The sequence below is a fragment of the Lepidochelys kempii genome, chromosome 12, assembly GCF_965140265.1.
Source record: "Lepidochelys kempii isolate rLepKem1 chromosome 12, rLepKem1.hap2, whole genome shotgun sequence".
Classification (NCBI taxonomy): Eukaryota; Metazoa; Chordata; order Testudines; family Cheloniidae; genus Lepidochelys; species Lepidochelys kempii.
In genome coordinates this window covers 37,508,327-37,527,126 of record NC_133267.1, presented here as the reverse complement: position 1 = coordinate 37,527,126, position 18,800 = coordinate 37,508,327, and the positions used below count along the sequence as shown (strand labels likewise).

Here is an 18,800-nt window from a genome sequence, read left to right as displayed (position 1 = left end):
AGCTGCTTTGAAAAACTTAATGCCTGTCTGGGAAGTCCAGAGTGGCAATGCTTTGCACAGGTTTGGGGTTCCCACTCATGAACCCTGTGGCTCTGACGGCACAGAGCTAAAAGGTGCTATGTCCTTTTCCTGGTTCTGATACTGCTTCACTGTGTGATCTTGGACAAGGGGCTTAACTGCTCTGTGCCTCAGTTTTCCCATCTGTAAAATGGAGCTAATCACACACGGCTACCTTTGGGTATAGTGAGGCTAAACTCACTAATGTTGGTGAAGTGTTTGGAGATCCTTGAAGGTGCAACATGCTATATGTATGCAACATTGTCTTGTTGTTATGCTGTGGATGGGTGATGCTTTGTGTCCTAGATATACTCGCTCAACAAGCTCTTTCTGATTACTCCCTCCCTGTCCATGCCACTGGAACCAAACCCTGTTAATGCAGAAAACTCTTTCTAGAACAAAGAGTCACCAGCAACATGGGTTATTTAAATCCACATATCATCTATCACTCTGTATTTCATTAACTTCAACTCAAACCTTCGCCATCTGTTCCACCCTTGGTTATGAATGTGAGAAAACCAAACATGCTGCTTCACAGTTATAGCACTTAGAAATATGATGTGCATTCGAATGGCTTGTCTGTGCATCTTTACATGCAGGCTGTGCCTGCTAGTTAGTCAGTAATAACTGTCTTGTATTAATGTTTGTTTAGATCTGAAGCCAGGGTTTGAGCGCCAGTTCCCTGTGTGTGTGATCTATATCGTAGCTATGTCTCCAGCACATAGGTTGGGTTCAACTCCTGTGAACTGCAGAAGCTTGTCTAACTCTGGGGGAGTATATGATGTACTGAGTTTGTGTGCATAAGTAACGTCACCTGCTAGATCCTAGCCCACAACAAGGGCTGGATTTCACCTTTAGCTCCTGTGACAGAGCCCTGTGCATTGGTGCTAACAGATCAGTTGTTTAGGCCCTGCTCCCTGCAGATATTTAGGGCCAGACAAAGCACCTACACGCTCCCAGTGGCTTCCATAGTGTTTAGTGCTATGCAGCTCACTCCCAGGAGTTAAACTAGAATCTGGATCATCCCTTATCCAGAAATTCAGAGAACAGTCCTAATTTTCTTGGGCCTCTTCCATGACTGTCGTATAGCACAATTAAAGGATCCCATTCGTTTCAGGCTTTGCAATGCAACATCACTATGGCACAAGAACATTGCATCACACTTGGTGATACACTGTGCTGCAGTGACATAACATCACGGTACACTGTTGCAGTGGCATGAGGTAAAGATTCAAATACAGAGATGTTGCAACTGGGTTATTTCATATTGTTGGACCAAAACAAGGCTTTGCCAGGCCTAGCGATAAAATGGTATCAACAAGAGCTGCATGGACCTGCACTTTTTTGCTGGGTGAATTTTCATATGGGCAGGAACCTGATAATTATTTTGTCCTTTCTGAGGGTGCTGGGTTTTTATTGGGTAGAGGGAGGGTGGTTTGCAACGATTCATACATTTGATCAAGTCTGAGTCCTGCTGGGATTTAATTGTCACAAAATTTTATCTTGTAATAAATCACATTTCCCTGCTTATACCCTCCCACACCTAATGTGGAAAACTTGCCATTTCCCCAGAGACATTTTGCCAGTAAAGCAAGCTGCAAAAACCACCTTTCAATGTACTTGATACCTTGTGTAGAATGGGAGGTGGGGGGAATTTAAGGTACTAAAGGTGGTTGGTTGGGGGGGGGCAGTTTTTCTCATGGTGTAAATTTTCTTCCACACCTTTCTAACATTGCAACAGTTCTGAACCAGCTCAGGTTTGCCTTGGCATCTGCTTCCTGAGTCAAGTTCAGTGACACAAGTTTGTCTACTTACCGTACTGGACTTGAGCTCATCCCCATTTTCCTCCTCGGATTCTAGTGCAACAGGTAAGGATTTCTGTGGCGGGGAGAAGGTTAAGTCCCACCTTAATAGCCGGGGTTCCGCTTTGTCCCCGAACCTCAGATTTTCCAGTTTCTGCACTGTGGGCTCAGCAGAGGAAGCTGGCCTGAAATTCTCTTTGTTCTGGGACTTAGACCTCAGTCTCTGAACCCGAAAGCCCCGGTCTTCCCCACGGTGTTCCTCAGCCAGGCTCCTGCAGGCGCCTGCTTTACTATAGTGTCTTTTTTGGGTGTGAAACTCTTGCATGTAAGAATCCATCCTCATGAGGGGTTTCATTTCCATCTCGTAATTGCTCAGTTTCTCCTCATCCAGCTCAAGCAGCTTGGCACTCCCTGAGCTGTGGTTGTGGGACCTGTGGTGGGAAGTCCAAGAAACTGCAGCTGGGGAATCTGTCCACCTCTCTCTTTGCTTGTGGTTGGAGGCCTTATGTTTGTGCCCTCCACTCCGGCCTCCGTAATCTTCAGGGATGGAGGCAGACCCCAAATGACTGCTGCGCAGGGTCCCGCTTCTAACGCCACGCGTCCCGCCTGCTTGGTCTTCGCTCCAGCTGTTGGGTCTCAAGTAGTCTCCGCCTCGTCCCTCCAGCAACATCTGGATCTCCCCACCCCTCTCTTCGTCCACCGACACCTGCCTGGAGAAATGGGCGCTCTTGGTCCTGCAGGTGGGGCCCAACGGCGGAGTGGAGGAGGGGCTGGCAGGGAAGCTTTGCAGGGGGCTGTCGTCGGGAGTGAGGTCAGAAGGGGTGGTGCCTTTCCTGTACAGCTCTGGGCTTTCTTGCTGGAGCGGGGTCCCTGTGGAGAGGACCTCGATGTCGTCGCTTGAGTTCTGACGCTTTGGCCTCTGGCACTCGAGCCCTTTTAAATGAGGAGAGAGAGAGAAAGAGAGAGAGAGAGAGACAGGGTTACTGCTATTCTGTGAGAGCATCACAGGGCCTTTCAGGGTAAAGAACAGGACTGACCGTATCGGACACCAGAGGTCAGGCCCATGACAACAACCTTCTCCCTGCTCCAAGACCGACAGAATAGACTTGGCTGGTTTCAGACTGTGCCTGATACTGCCCACAGCATCCAAAGTGCTGTACGTTATGACGAGCTGGAGCCTGGCAGGGCAGGGATCATGCAGACAGGCCCAGCAGGCACCACACATGTTCTGCAGTGGCTCACATCATAGCCTGGTGTGGGGCGAGGGAGTGCTGGCTGGGGCGCTCGGGTGATCTGCCAGGCATTTCAAAATACCTTCTTCTGTCTGGCCAACTCACCTGTGATGTGCAGATGGGCCCTGGAACAACACTGATGCTTTGTCCTTGTTCTCTTCCCTTTGAGGTCCTTAAGGCACAGAGAGGCCAACGGTGTTCATAAGGCCCCCCAGGGAAAAGCTGTGGCTGGATCCCCGATCCTAGTCCTGGGCACTAGCCACGTGGCCATTCTCTGCCCATACCACTGAGCATCTCATTCACAGTATGTACGTGAAACCCCTTTCTCTTCCCTACTACCGCACGTCCAGCAGTGGGACTGAAGTCCACTAGACAAGTGGGCTACCCATCTGAATTGGTTTGACAATGCAAAGGTCATTTTGTCTGGAACTGGCAGGACTAGAGATGAGCTTGAATCAAACCCCCAGATTGAAACAGCAAGGAACTTAGGGAAAGTTCAGAGCCAGATCTGAACTTGACAGTTGTCCCCTGTCTCTACAATGGGTCCAAACATCCCTGCACTTTGAGAGCATTAGGGTCAGGATTCTGAGCTGAACTTTACTCTGAAGATAATCTAAAGTTGCAGGCTTCTGGAGCCAAATGTAATAAATTTGTTTGTCTCTAAGGTGCCACAAGTACTCCTTTTCTTTTGACTGAGGCAAGACTCTGATTGAGAACTGGCCCCCCGGAACTGGCCCCAGTTTTTTTGAAGGGCTGGATGATGTTATAGACTTATAGGCAGGGCAGTAGTTCATGACTAGCATACTGTGCTTTCAAAGCAATGCACCATGGTGGCCCTGAGTGCCTAGGAGACTTGAGACTCACTAGGATGAAATGCCTGTTCACGTTCCATGAGAATCCCTCTGAGTCTCCATTATTGCTGAATCTAGTTTATGAGGAAGTAAGCAGAATGCACCCTGATGCCACCCCACACAGTGTACCCTGCAGAGTGCATTTCTGCATGGCATCTGCATCCTACACACATCCTCATCAGCCAATCAGCATTCAGATTCCCTCCCCATTCCAAATTTTCAAACCCTACTATTTGCTGTTGGAAGGATGTGGTGTCTTCGATTTAAGCTGTTTGGATGAACCAGTACTCTGGCCAGTTATATTAAAAATAATACTTTGTAGTCACATGTAAGGATCTCAAAGCCCCTCACAAATTAGTTAACTCAGCCTCATAACTCCTCTGAAGTGCCCAGTTTTATTATACTAATTCTGCAGTAGCGGAAACTGAGACAAAGAGATTAAGTGACTTGGCCAAGGTCATGCTGTGAGTCAGTGGCAGAACTAAGACTAGAACCCAGGCATCCTGCCTCCCCATCTCCTGCTCTACCAATGTCACTTTGCTGCCTCCATTGTTTACAGACACATTTGCACTCTGCTTGCTCTCACAGTGGGCTTCTCAGAAAAACCAACTCCATCGCACAGTACAGCAAGAGGGAAAATGTGACTTTGCCATGCTTGGGCTATGCTGGTGACTGCATTTTCCAGTAGGACCTAGTCAAGTGTGATGGGACAGCAAGATAAATTTCACATGTCAGCCTGATTACTCGGCTATGAAAGCAGCATTTTATTAATCCCTTAACAAACACCAGTGAGTCCAAGGAAGCAGTGAAAGCCAAAGGTTCTTAATGCTCGTTTAACACACCAAAAGCATATTTGTTCCCAGCTAAAGCCATGCTAAGTTACATGAAAGACTTGATATCTGTATTAACTGCCTTACACCCCTCAAATACACCTAATTGCAATTGCTATGGCTAGATGAGAAATGAGTCTCAAAAAGGAAGCACTCAATTTTCTTGCCATGGTTTAAAAATAAACGCTATGAAATGCCTGCTTTAATTTCTGCCTGATCCTGCTGGATAATTTGCTTTGTGTCATCTTGTTCCTCCTCAAGCACACAAGAGAGACTCTAGCTCAAGAAGGCAAGCCAGGAAAGAAATTATGGTCAGGAAATAGCAGAAGTCTGTTTGCTGTCTCTGAAGTAGTACTGGACTAGACTCAAGCCATACCTCAGATTCAAGTTATCTCCTTGAAAGATGTCTCCAAGCAGAGGTTACTTCCAGAGCAGAACCTTTAGCCAGGTTCTTGGGAATATTAACCTGAGCCTAGATAAGTGATGTAGTATGTTAACATTTTATTGTAACCTTGTCTTAATGAAAAGTTTAAAAAAAAACAAAAAAAGTGCAGTGTGAGTTCACCCGAACAAAAGGAAGGCACTCTTATTTCGTAGCTTAGACTTGGCAGAAGAATCAAGTGGTCTCTAGCTCAACTCAAAGCAAACAATCTGTGAGCCCATGGTTCCCCTTTTAGCACAGACCTGGATCCACAACGTACCCAGATCCAAATCATGATGATGCTTAGATCTTATTTTTATTATTATTATTGCAATAGCACCTAGAGGCCTCAACTGCAACTAGGGCTCGATTGTGCGAGGCGCTGTACGGACACAAAGTCAGAGACAGTCCCTACCTCAAAGAGCTTGCAATCTAAACAGACAAGACAAAGGAAGGCTCATTATGAGAGCTAGTCAAAAATTTTCTGTTGAAATCGGTTTGCAATGGAAACCTGGGTTTTCAATTCAATGATGCCTTTGTGAAAAGTGTCCACTTTCCACAGAAAATTGTTTTTTGTTGAAAAATGGCTGAAAACTGAAATATTTCAGCTGAAAATGGGAGCTGTAATGTCTTATAGGGGTTGCAGTTTGCTCCTCTTGCCCCCGTTCTCCTCTAGGAGCTGGGATCCCCAGTTGGACTACATCTCCCATAATGCACCATGAACAGGGACTCCTATGCACTGCTTCCCCCAGTGAAGAGGGGGGAACCATGATGCATTATGGGAGATATAGTCAAGCTGGGGATCTCAGCCCTCAGAAGGGAACTGGGACAAGAGGAGTGAACGACAATTCCCATGTTCTCTGAAATAATTTGATTTAAGAGTTTTCATTGAAAGTTGCCAGCTCAAATTATTACTCCTGTTTGCCATATGGGGAACTGAGGCACCGACAGATTTAAGTGACCCCACAAGAAGGCCGTGCCAGAATCAGGAATTGGATCCAGTTCTCCTAAATTCTAGTCCAGGGCATTAACCTCCCTTTGATATCCTTCCTTCTTACTCTGTCTCATGAGAATTCAGTGAGAATTTGCTTGAGTTAAAACTAAGTGGGGAGCTCAGGGTTGGCCCCATATGCAGTGAGAGTGAGGATGTACATCTCACATAGGAGTCCCTTCAGATTGCTGTTAGGAATTGTCAGACTGGATGAGACCGAAGGTCCATCTAATCCAGGATCCTGTTGCTGAAATGCACCAGCACCAGATGCTTCAGAAGAAGGTGTAAGAACCCTGCAGTAGCAGGTAGGTCTCATCCTGGTCTCTAATAGTTAGACATTGGCTTAAGCCCTGAAGCAGGAGATTTACTATTCCTCCCAGAATTTTTATTTATTAATTATTCCGGCTCTGGATATTCTTGTTGTCTGTATAAATATCCAGCCCCTTTTTGAATCGTGCTAAGTTCTCGGCCTCAACAATTTGCTGTGGCGGTGAGTTCCAGACTAGTAATGTGTTAAGTGAAAAAGTATTTCCTTTTATCGGTTTTGCATTTGCTACTTTTTAATTTTGTAGAATCTCCCCTTGTTGGCCTCCAAAGGGTACAGCTCCTGAGAATAGTCTGGGCATCTCCCTCACCAAACTGAACTTACCATGGGTGCATCTACAGCATAGAAATGGGGTTCCTCCACTTCAGGGACAGAGGCCAGTCTGTGTGTGTGGAATGAACTTTTACCCTAACCTCTTTGTTCTTCCTGACTAAACTCTAAAGCACCCCTTACCTCCCCCACCCCCGCAGGGTGCTTCTTGAACATCCTTTCCTAGAGAAAGCTTAAAACCAGGGGCAAGATTTCTAGAATCCAGCAGCTCCCATTGCGCTCAGTGGAGGAGTGGGGGATGGGAATTTCCCAGTGTTCTCCAGGAGAGTCAAGGGTGGGAATTCCCCAATGTTCTCAAAGGGGGGCAAGGAGGGGGCAGGAATTCCTCATTGTTTCTCAAGGGGGGGAGTCGGGGATGGGAATTCCCCATTGTTCTCAATGAGAGCTGCTGAGTGCTAAGCACTTTTTAAATTTGTCCCAAATAAGTTTCCTTTGAGAGCCTTACTGCTTCTTTGCATCTTTTAAGGACAGGTGATCAGTGTGGCAGAAAGACGTAATCTTGGGCCTTCTTACACTTTGAGCTTGTACCCACCTCAGTCTGCCAAGCCACTGAGCCAGCTCTCCCCCCCCGCAAAGTGTCCAGATTAATTTGTTTAGATGAGGTTGGGGGTTATCTGGCCAAGCCTAAACAATGTTCTCCATATTGCACATCCAGGCTGCCTGGTTATTGCCGCCCCTTGCGGGAGGTTTAGGTGGACTTTAAACTTCCTTGTAAAGTTGGAGGTCCATTTGGGAAATCCATGCCTGCTGCATTGGGGTAAATAGTGGCTTTCACCCTGTAATGGGGTCGACTAGGTGTGGAGGCCCCCTACTGGAGGCCTCACGGCTCTGCATCACCCTGCCCCAGAATAGAGTAGCGGAGAAGTCCTCCAGGCAGCCTAGAATGGCTGCAGAGAACCAACCAATTGGAGGGGCTACTGGAGCGACCAGTCAGGGGCCAGAAGGGCCATATAAAAGTCAAACAGGTGTGGTGACAGTGTAGTTTCTGCCTGGAGCTTGAAGAGGGAGGACCAGGTGCACTGTTGGCTGGTTGACAGGACTGTGGACAAGTCAGTGTGGACAGGCTGAGCCCAGAACTTGGCCTGACCAGCTGAGGGCAGTAAGACTGAGCCAATGGAGGGCTGCTGAAAGCACACCAGCTGTGGGTACCAAGATGTGTCCCAGCTGGATTGTTGAAGAAGGCAGGGACTCTGGGAAGAACCCTTAGAGCTATGGCCCCTTACCAGGGCTGGGGAAAAAACCTGAGACTATACCCTGGAAGGGGGGGACAATGAATGCACCCATGAAAAACTATGCAAGGGATGCTTAATAAGCAATCTCCTGTTCTAGGAGACCTCCTTAATATATCTTTTCCTGTACTGAGTATAATTCTGCTGCCCTTTTATTAGCTCAGTTAAGCCACTGCTCTTTCTCAGTCCCTTGATTAGTGGTTTAAGACAGGTCTCTTTTCTTAATGTGATATTCTCATCTTTAGCCCTTATGTAATATACAGCATGCCAGACGGCTGCACTTTGTGTCCATATTAACCCACCACCCTGGGTAAAAGCATTCAGTTGTTCTCTGAAACATGGGTGTTGCCTTTAAAAGAAACTTGACAGCAGCGCTGTACAATCTTGCCGGCTTGCAGCATCCAAGAATGTTCAACAATTATTATAAGCTAAAATTAGCATTGGAGCATGTGGTATTCCTAGAAGAACCACTGTGAAATTGCAAAAGAGAACACACAACATTCATGTCTGGATTTTAATGAGCTAGCGGACTTGAAGCATCCTTAGCTGGCATTGATCTCTAAAGCCAATGAGCAAAGCACTGAAACGTGCTATGGCCATCTCCTATCGGGTGACGTTTAACCCTTTGGTTGTTGCAGTTTCAGCAGAGAGGTTATGGGTCCTGGAGAGGCCAGGCCTTGATGAAGGGAGGTTGGCAAGGGGGCAGCATGGCAAAATCTTGTGCTGCCATTGCCTGTGCTGTACCCATTCTGGGAATACAGTGGGATCAGACGGAAACTCAGAATCCCTGGTTCAATTCCTCGCTCTGCCACAGACTTCCTGTGTGACCTTGGGCAAGTCACTTAGGCCCAGATCCTCCAAGGTATTTAGGCTCCTGATTTCAATGGAAGTTAGGAGCCTACATACCTTTGGAGGATCTGAGCCTTGATCTCTGTGTCTCAAGGCTTGACTATACCAGCATAGCTGTGCCAGGATAACCCATGCAGTGGAGATGCAGCTGCTACCGATGGCAGGGGTTTTTCTGTCCATATAGGAACACCATCTTTCTGAACAACAGGAGCTAGGTTGACAGAAGCATTCCTCCATGGATCTAGCTGCGTCTGCGCTGGGGGTTACGTCGGCAGAGGTATGTCATCCAGTGGGGTGGATTTTTCATACTCCTGAGCCACATTGCGACGTTGACCTAAATTTTAAGGGTAGACCTGGCCTGAGTTCTCCATGGGTAAAAAGGGGTTAATAGCATTTTCCTGCCTGACAGGAGGACTGGGAGGATACATGTAGGAGGTGTTTAGGTACTATCAAGATTCCTTCCGCACTCTCAACTCTAGGGTACAGATGTGGGGACCTGCATGAAAGACCCCCTAAGCTTATTCTTACCAGCTTAGGTTAAAAACTTTCCCAAGGTACAAACTTTGCCTTCTCCTTGAACCCTATGCTGCCACCACCAAGCGTGTTAAACAAAGAACAGGGAAAGAGACCACTTGGAGATGTCTTCCCCCAAGCCCATCACCTCCTTTTTTGGGAAAGGCTTGATAAAAATCCTCATCAATTTGTTCAGGTGAACACAGACCCAACCCTTGGATTTTAAGAACAATGAAAAATTAATCAAGTTCTTAAAAGAAGAATTTTAATTAAAGAAAAGGTAAAAGAATCCCCTCTGTAAAATCAGGATAGTAAATATCCTTACAGGGTAATCAGATTCAAAACACAGAGAATCCCTCTCGGCAAAACCTTAAGTTACAAAAAGACACAAAACCAGGAATATACATCCCATTCAGCACAGCTATTTTACCAGCCATTAAACAAAAGGAAATCTAACGCATTTCTAGCTAGATTACTTACTAACTAACAGAAGTTCTGAGACTGCATTCCTGATCTGTTCCCAGCAAAAGCATCACACAGACAGACAGACCCTTTGTCGTCCACCTCCACACACATCCCCCCCCCAGCTTTGAAAGTATCTTGTCGTCTCATTGGTCATTTTGGTCAGGTGCCAATGAGGTTATCTTAGCTTCTTAACCCTTTACAGGTGAAAGGGTTTTGCCTCTGGCCAGGAAGGATTTTATAGCACTGTATGCAGAAAAGTGGTTACTCTTTCCTTTATATTTATGACAGGTACCATTGTGATGGGACATGCATACAAAGCTGTCCACCTGGCACCTTTGACCAGCACTGCTTTCACTTTTTAATAAAATGATGCCCTCCACAGTTCCTAATGGTTGCTGATCAAGTATCCTGAGGGATGCTAACTACACTGAAAGGAATTCCACCATGGGGACTGAATGCTGGCCTACAAGAACAAAAGGGCATTTCATCTCAAGTTCACTAGCTCAGTCCCAGCTGGCCTAGATCAGGGAGGTATAATAAAGCCCTGTGTAGTTTGGGTCTTAGCACTAGCCAGGTCACTCACAACTTCCAGTAACAGCAGAGAGAGAGCGCCATGGGGCAATGGAAGAGACTACCAAACGGACGGGGAGGGGAGCATGCTGTTGGGTGGAGACAGGGCATCCCCTCCTGTGCAGGCTGCAGGGATGTATTTGTTTAACATTCTGTGATACTTTACAGAGCTTTAACTAGACAGGAGCCTGCGGCCTCCTCTCTCAAGGAATCACCACGGCACGTTCTAGGCTGCTGTAGCAGACTATGTGCCCGTCTGTCAAGCGCCTGTGTCTGACTGGAAGACGCTGCAGTTAAGTTGCATTACATCAAGTCACATGCTGGGACTTCACAATCCTGAGAGGTGGCCAGGTGTCCTGCCGCACCAGCAATGCAGTGCGTAGCAGCTGGGCTTTGAGGGAGGGGCAAGCAAGGGACCCGGGTCCCACACCAATGCTTGGAGGCATAAGTGAGAAGTTGGTACCATTCCACAGCCTTGTCTCTGGAGGTTTCACAGCCCAGGAATGTCCCCTTCACTTCCATGTCTCTTTACATCAGTAGATCTAGTGAGAGGCTAACCTTGGGTGGCTCTCAAGGGTGGGAACTTCCTTCCCCCCCATCCCCAAATTCAATCTTAATCCCAAATTCTAGGGCTTCCTCCAGCCCCAGTTGTGTCCTCTTTGTTGCCTAAACCTAAACCAAACCCCTCATCCATGCCCACATCATCCCCTGTCTTGGCTCTTGCCCCATCCTTGGCTCTGGCAACCCCATAGCCTCCTCCAGTTCATTCAAAACCCAGCTGTTGAGATCATCACTTCGTTACCCCCCTGAATCCCTCCACTGGCTCCCCCTTTTCCCACCGTATCTAGCTCAAGTTTCTTGCCCTTACCCTTGGCCCCTCTCTGTGTATCTGCTCTTGTGGCTCATTGAGTTGTCCCTGCCCAGCCTCCCCGACCCTCTCATCTGCTTCACCCACAAGCGTCTTGGCACCTTCTTTCCCACCACCGCTGAAATGTTGAACATCCTCACCCAGCTGCTCTGTCCTTTAAATCCCTTCCCAGAGCCACCGCTCCTGTGGCGTCTGCAGCTTCCTATGGACCCGTATGACATTTTCATCATCACCCTTATCTCCCTTTCCTCCATCCCTTCTCCTGCTTGTCCCACTCGCTTGTCCCACAGTGGACTGTAAGCTCTCCCATTCTCCTATGTGCAGGTGCAGAATCCTTCACTTCAAGGTCCTGATTGGTTCATTTGATGCTACCACAATACAGATTCCTGACCTCCTCGCTAAATCCAACCTACCCAGATAACAATTGCCATGATCTGCTTTCCCATAGAAACTCTTATTCCATGCCAGCTCTCCTCCCCAGCCCTATATAGCACCCCCATGAGACAACTGCAGCCTGCCAGTCTCCCATCCATTCACCTGCTAGGGACCTTTGCTGCAATTCCCCCTCTCCCCAAGCCAACTGCTTCATTCTGCCCCCATGGCTGGTTCCTACATCACACCCCAATGCTGTGACCCCACATTTCCGTGGGTGCCTGCAAACAGCAAGGCAGGGCTCTAGTGTTGGGTTAAGTGACAGTGATTTTGGACTTCTAAGGGAAAGAAGAGGGGAAATGTAAGAAGAGGCAATCAGGCTAGCTGTAGAAAGGGGAGGGAAGCCTTTTACAGATATTTTGTTTTGTATTTAAAAAGTTCAGTTCAGACAATAACAAATAATATCACACATTTCTGTAGCACATTTCACCTTAAAGAATCCCAAAGCCCTGGGTAAATAGAGGGATCACCTCATCACTGGAATGCAGCCACCTCTGAGGTAGAATGTGGTAGCTGTTTCACAGTGGCTTTGTTACACAACATGTTACACAACCAACTGAGAACACAAAGTGGAGTAGAATGCCAGCTCCCTCTGTAAGTGCAGAGGGACTTCTCGGGAGAATGTAATGTAAGTTAGAAGTAGGCCAGGGCACTGCCTGCCTGCTCTTTCGAAAAGGGCAGAAGGCTCTTTAATGAGCACTCCTGTAAGGGACCTTCCATTTTATGTTTTTTCCAATATTACAGGACCAAGAAACCCTACCAACATCCCCTCCTGCATCACCTCGCTTTCTCTTGAGGACTCCCATCCAATGCCTGACCCCGCTCAGCTTGTGAATGCTGACCAGTTCACACCCGGAGGTTACAGAGCTGCAGGTAGGACAAGTAGCCAGACTGAGATGCACACTCCTAGTTTTTATCTGCCTGAATTGTTCAGCAGACACTTCCAGGTTTCATACCATATAGTTCATGGCATGAACTTGGCTGGGGTGTGTGGTTTTTTAATGCGTTCTAAGTGGAAACTAACACACACACACCCACCAATAGCAGACACACAACCCCCAGCACAAATCAAACAGCAGATCTCTGCTAAGAAACTAATAAAAAAATCTATTACCTAAAAAGTCTTTTTTCAAGAGGCAATGTTAAAAAGGAAATGTCTCTTAGCAATAGGAGATGTAGATACTGAATATCTCAGGGTTGAAAAAGCCCCTGGGAGTGGGAAGACCTGTTAAAAAGCTCAGCTCTCTGATAGACGAATTGCAACTTTGAAAGGAAGTGATAACCCGGAGGGATATTTCAGTCAGATCCGCATTTCTCGCAAAACAGATATGGTCCCTTTATTGAGTTTTCTTGCTTACTTTCTAAGTGGTTCTGTCCACAATGCAAGCCCCTCTCTGGCTAGCAAAGGGAAATACACCACAGTAAATATTCAGGGTGCAGGCATGCGTGTGTTTGTGTCAGGGTGGGTCTGGCCTATAACCCCAGCACACAGAACTGGAAGGGACCTCTTAGGTCCTCCAATCAAGGCCCTGCTATCCCAGGCAACCCTCTCCTATAATCCCACTCATAAATGTATCAAGCTCCATCTTAAAACGAGTTTGGTTGTTTGCCCCCACTCCTGTTGGAAGGATGTTCCAGAACCTCACTCCTCTGATGGATAGCAAGGGACACAGATCCAGAACCCATCTTACTGATGGATTAAAACTAAACACATTCTGATTTTGGGACCAGTCAGATTTATATCCAGATTTCAAACCCCACCTCCCACATTCAGGGGCATTCATATGAGCTCATTACAGACACTCAGATTGGCATCCATAATTAAGGTCTAGGAGGTTATTTCATGCTCCTTGCCATTTGGAAGTGCATGGAATGTACAGAATGGATACATGGAGAGGGGTACAGATGTCAAGGATGCTGGCTTGACATCGTGTAAACCTGGGGTAGTGGGGGAGGTTCCTGGAAAGACAGAGAGGAAAATGGTCAGAAATGTTTCAGGGCAAAGACAGACAGATGCATACAGTAAGAACAAAGGAACGACAGTGAGGAGTGAATAATCAAACGCCTGCTGTACTTAAGTGAGGAGCAGATGCTGAATGCCAGCCCCATCCTACAAACTACAAATGTGTCTGAGCCAAACCCACTGCTCAGTAAATCTGACAGATGAACCAATTGGGGGGGGGCAGGAGGAGGGGTGTTTTTTAATAGCACGAAAATAAAGCGTTTGAACTTGAAAAGCAGGGACAGTGAGGAGACCACGAGTAGCGTCTCAGAGCAGCCAGTCACTTGGAGGGGAAAAAATTCTTATACCTCTAGGGTCAGGTTCTCGAAACAGCTCTATCCCCTCTGTGCCATTCTGGTGGCACAAAGGACTCGGAACCTGTCTGCATCTCTCCAACCATGGATCCCCTCCCTTCTCCTCCCTAGAGTATCTGGGTCCCATGCCAGCCTTTCTGTGGTGCCTAGTGTAGGGGGCATGCTGGGCTTGGGAAGGGGGCAGGAGAAGGCTGTGGCTGGAGCACATCGTGCTTCAGCAATTCCCAGCTAGCAGATGGCTCCCAGGGGTTCACGCCAGCCAGCATATATTACAGGAGCCCCTCTGGGCCATGGCTGGCATAGAACAGCCCCAGGTTTAGGGAGCCACAACTGGCCCCCTTATGGTCTCCTTTCCCCTTTGCTGCTCTCAGTGGAAACCAGGCAAAGCAGACAGCCATCCTTAGACCTACAGCACCAGCTGAATACTCCATGCTGCATGAGAGTACAGGAGATGTGGCTCCGGAGGCACTGAACAGGTCCTTTTCTTCCCCTCCTTTTCCAGTTCCAGACTAACCTACTCCGAAGGGACACTCCAATATCCACCCTGCTGGTATCACCACGCCAAACAAAGAATCTCACTGGAATATGGGAGTCTCATACAGGGGCAGGGTAAGGCCAGAGACTCTTTTTTAATCATACTGCATAGGTTTGTGAAGCTTTAAATCTGTATAGTTATTTTATAACCAATGGGGTCTGGAAACAACCTGAGACTTAACCTTGTCATGTGATGGAAGGAAGACAGAGCATAATGTGGGAATGTTTAACGGGGAGGAGGGAACGGGGGGCTGTAGGTCTCTCTGTGTATTTCTCCTGATCCCTTACGGGGAACTCTGAAAATGACAATCGGGTTTTTAAATCCTCCATTCGAATTTGGTAGAGAACTATATCCCTATCTAACAGATGGCCTACCCCTTTAAGGTCTGTTAGTCCTGCCCTGCTACACCTGTGCAGGGTGGGACTTAAAAGGAAGCCCAGCAGTGGCCAGCTGGCTAAAAAGAGGAGCAGATGGTGGTGAGAGGGTCAGAGGCAAACACAAGCCAGGCAGAGAGAGGCATGTGGAGGACTCTAGGCAGGAAAACCTGGGAGGGGTTGCTTGTGAGAGAGAGCGCAACCCCAAGGGGTTGAGGGGAGGATGAAAAGGACAGGATGTAAACTGAGTCCAAAGTGTGCTCAGGGGAGTGCTTGAATTAGAGAAGAGAAGACAGCCCCCTTGGGGAAGAGGAGCTGGGCCTTGCTGGAGATGGGCAAAAAGTTTGTGTTTTGTTTTTGGAACTGGATACCCTGGAAGGGGTGGAATTTTGTTAATACCTTAGCTGAACGGCCAAGTCATTGTGGGGAAACTGAGGCAGAGATGCTGTAGGGCCACCCCAGGCCATGGGGGGACGGACTCTGGAGGTGGTAACCCTGTTGCACCCTGCCATATGGGTTGGCTATGGTTATTCTCTCTATAAAAGCGACACAGTCAACCTGAAATATATCTATTAAGAAAAGTAGTACAAATCGCTATCAGAGACCCCTGACAACTTTTGTGGGTTTACAACCCCATTTGCCTGCTTTTAAAAATGTCTCCATCTCCCTTGTTGCTGTGTGAAACAACAGAGTGACTAAAGAAATGGACTATGTACAAATGCCCAGTGTGACAACATTAAAAATACAGAAAATATTTTCTTGCTCTAATTTCTTTTGGTTATGGTCATTTGAGAGGTTAGCAGGCAGAAACGTTTTCAGGCCAGCACTGTGATTTTAAGTTGATGGTGCCCCTTTAAATTCAGTTGGGGTTCTATAGAAATTTCTCTAGAGGCCTAAAGTCCCATCTTAATTTCTATAGAATTTTCCACATAACGAGTGCATTAAGCTAATGCTTAGCCCCAAAGCAATGGAGAAATCTCAGATCTGGGCACCTTAATGTTTATGTCTATATAACCCTTGGGTTATGTAACATTTCCATTGTCACCTTGCCCTCAACCAGCAAGCATCATGCCTGTGAATATATTTCTATCCTCAGCTGGAAAAGTCCTCCTGGGGTCATTCCTAGTCCATCTTCCTGCCATACAAGGATTTTCCAATATACTAATCTTTGAAATGTTTTATGTAATGTCCTTCTAACAGACTGATGCATGATAGCACTGGGAAGGGCTTCCTGGGGCCATCTAAGGTAGCCAAACGTGATCTCAAGGAGCGCTCATCAGGGCGGTTTCCCTGCAGAAAAGGACTGTGGCTGTTGATTGTTACTAGTATAATAACAAGGATAATATCGTACATTTATATGGTGTAGCTCATGCTTAAGCATGCCAAAGAAGTCACAACTTTTACCTAGTGTGGGCAAAAGACACTCCCAGTGTAACTCTGTGGAATCACACGAGGGATGAATTCAGCTTTCTCTCTCTAGATGAGAATCATGTCAGGCACCAGTGAAATGCAGCCACCTCTCGAGTGGCACAGGTAAGCGGTTCTACCGCTCGCAGCAACAATGGAAAGTGAAGATGAATTTCACATCCAGCTGAAACAATGTGAGAACATAGGAAAATATATGTACTCAAATTTGAATTTGGCCAGGCCACAACAGCTAGCCGTCCCAACACTTATGAAAAGCACCATGGATCCTTGATGACTCCAACAAGTGGATGGAACATGTTGTCCTAAAGAAGGCACAGCCCCTTAATGCCACACTGGGGCACAGACTCAGGGAGACTAGTACCAACGTAATGAGTCACCAACATCAGACACTGAAGCAATTAGGATGCATGAGTAACCTCCGATTGAAGAGCTTGAGAAAAACTGGTGGTAGCAGCCTTCTCATGAGAGTGTAGTCTGCTAAAATGTTTGAATAATACCATTCACCTATGTTAATCAATGCAGTTTAGTCTTAGATCTTCCCAACTACCCTCACTTATACCTGTCCCCCTCCTACTCTCTGATGCGCATGCACACACATTTGAAGGGAATGATCTGCCTCTGGAACTTTTGTGGCCTAATATGGCCCTGCCTGGCTTTATTTTTATTTGGGGCTTGGCTTTGCTTTCTCATGAGCCTTACATGAGATCAACCCTGTTGTCCATAAATACCCTGCAGTTTCACAGCCCTGACAAATTTCATACTACAATGGGTAAAACTTTGGACAAAACATCAAGCAGCAAAGTAGTGCCCAGAGGAAAACAAGCTGCTTTCAAGCCTGGTTTTACAGTAAGCTGAGCTGATGCTCCCTCATCATGCTGGCTGCTGAACTGCCTCTGACAGAACTTCTGCTCCTAGCCTCAGACCAGGCACCAAATGAGGAACCACATTCCATGCACATACAGACCTATATGCACAAACCCTCTCTTTGCTGTGTCTGATACACAAACCCCCTTTCACAGATTCAAACACACAATTACACATAGTCACCAATGGACACACACATGCAATACTACTATCTAATCCTTTTATAATGCTTCTCATCAGTAAATATCAAAGCACTTTTCAAACGAGGTCAGTATCCTTATTCCCATTTGATGGATGGGAAAACTGAGGCACAGAGCAGTGAGTTGCCTAAGCTCACCCAGCTGGTCAGGGACAGAGCCAGGAATATAATCCAGGTTTCCTAGTCCCACTCCAATGCCTCTATCCACTAGACTACACTACTTACGATGCACATGATCATTCACCTGTGAACCCAACCATCCTCCAACTCATATATTTATAGGGAAAGGAGGAAGAAGTTAAACAAAACAGCAACGTTCCCAACCCCTTATGAGTCAGGTTCAAGAAACATGAGCTTGGCTTAAAAATCAGAAGATTTTAAAAAAATAAAATAAAAAATAAATGTTGAGCTAGAAACTTACTTTTTTTTAAATGAAAGTTGAGATTTTCATATGACTCCAAAAGCTGGAGTTTTAAGTAAAATTATTGCAAGACTCATGATAAAATTGTGAGTTGGTAACACAAAAGTGGCACCCCACTGAATGCAGGTGGAGAACAGCTGCATCCTCACAAGAGCATTGAAATTCACGCATCAATGATGGGGTGGGGTTGAAGTCTAAGGCCATGGGTGGGTCTTCCTAGCTGATCTGTTTCTCTACGGCTTTATCATTTTAGAGCCTGCTTTGACTGGGTGACTCTCAAAGGGCTGGGAGGGGCAGACAGCCCCAGAGCCAGGTGCTGCACAAGTCTAATGTCTTTGAAAAAGCTGTATCTGTTCTTGGCTGTCCTCACATTGGATCACAATCTGAGCTGAGCAGGGTTGGGTGGAACAATATTTTGGAAAGCCTAAAGAGGCAGGTCAGGTTCAAGGAGTTGAAAGGAGAAAGCATGTAAGGATTGGCTCAGTGATGAAACAGGAGCATGGGAGTAAGATCAATAATTGACATAGACCCAGGTGCAGGGCTGGTTCTAGAATCCCAGTCTGTGGGGGCAAGTGGGTATTTTGGGGGCCCAGGATGTTGCAATTTAAAAAACAACCAACGTTCCAGGAGTCGGTGGGACTAGTTAGACCCCTGAAAAATCTTGCATTATAAGAGTTTTAAAAAGTAAAATTTGGCTACTGTGTCAGTATTTTGTCACTGTCACTTCTACTACTTAATGCTGACTAACTTTGTACAAATTTTGGCTAGTTTGGGGGCCCTTGAAGATTATTGGGGTGGGGGCAAACTTCCTCTTTGTCCCCCTGTAGCTCCAGGCCGCCCTGTCTCCGAGAACCCCCAAAATGCCCCTATGCATTGTACCATTCAACACATGCACGCA

The 18,800-nt window shown here is 46.8% G+C and overlaps 1 protein-coding gene across 2 annotated transcripts in view; it reads right to left on the bottom strand.

The window, feature by feature from the left end:
• The window catches only part of JPH3 (junctophilin 3), a 123,587-nt gene that overhangs the window by 18,692 nt on the left and 86,095 nt on the right, over window positions 1–18,800 (bottom strand). For both annotated transcript variants that reach the window (XR_012154539.1, XM_073308146.1), the window contains exon 4: window positions 1,873–2,792. Coding sequence is in view for 1 of the 2 variants with exons in the window: in XM_073308146.1 (XP_073164247.1) it covers window positions 1,873–2,792 (920 nt within the window). In the remaining variant the exon portion in view is untranslated. The remainder of the gene's footprint in view (window positions 1–1,872; window positions 2,793–18,800) is intronic.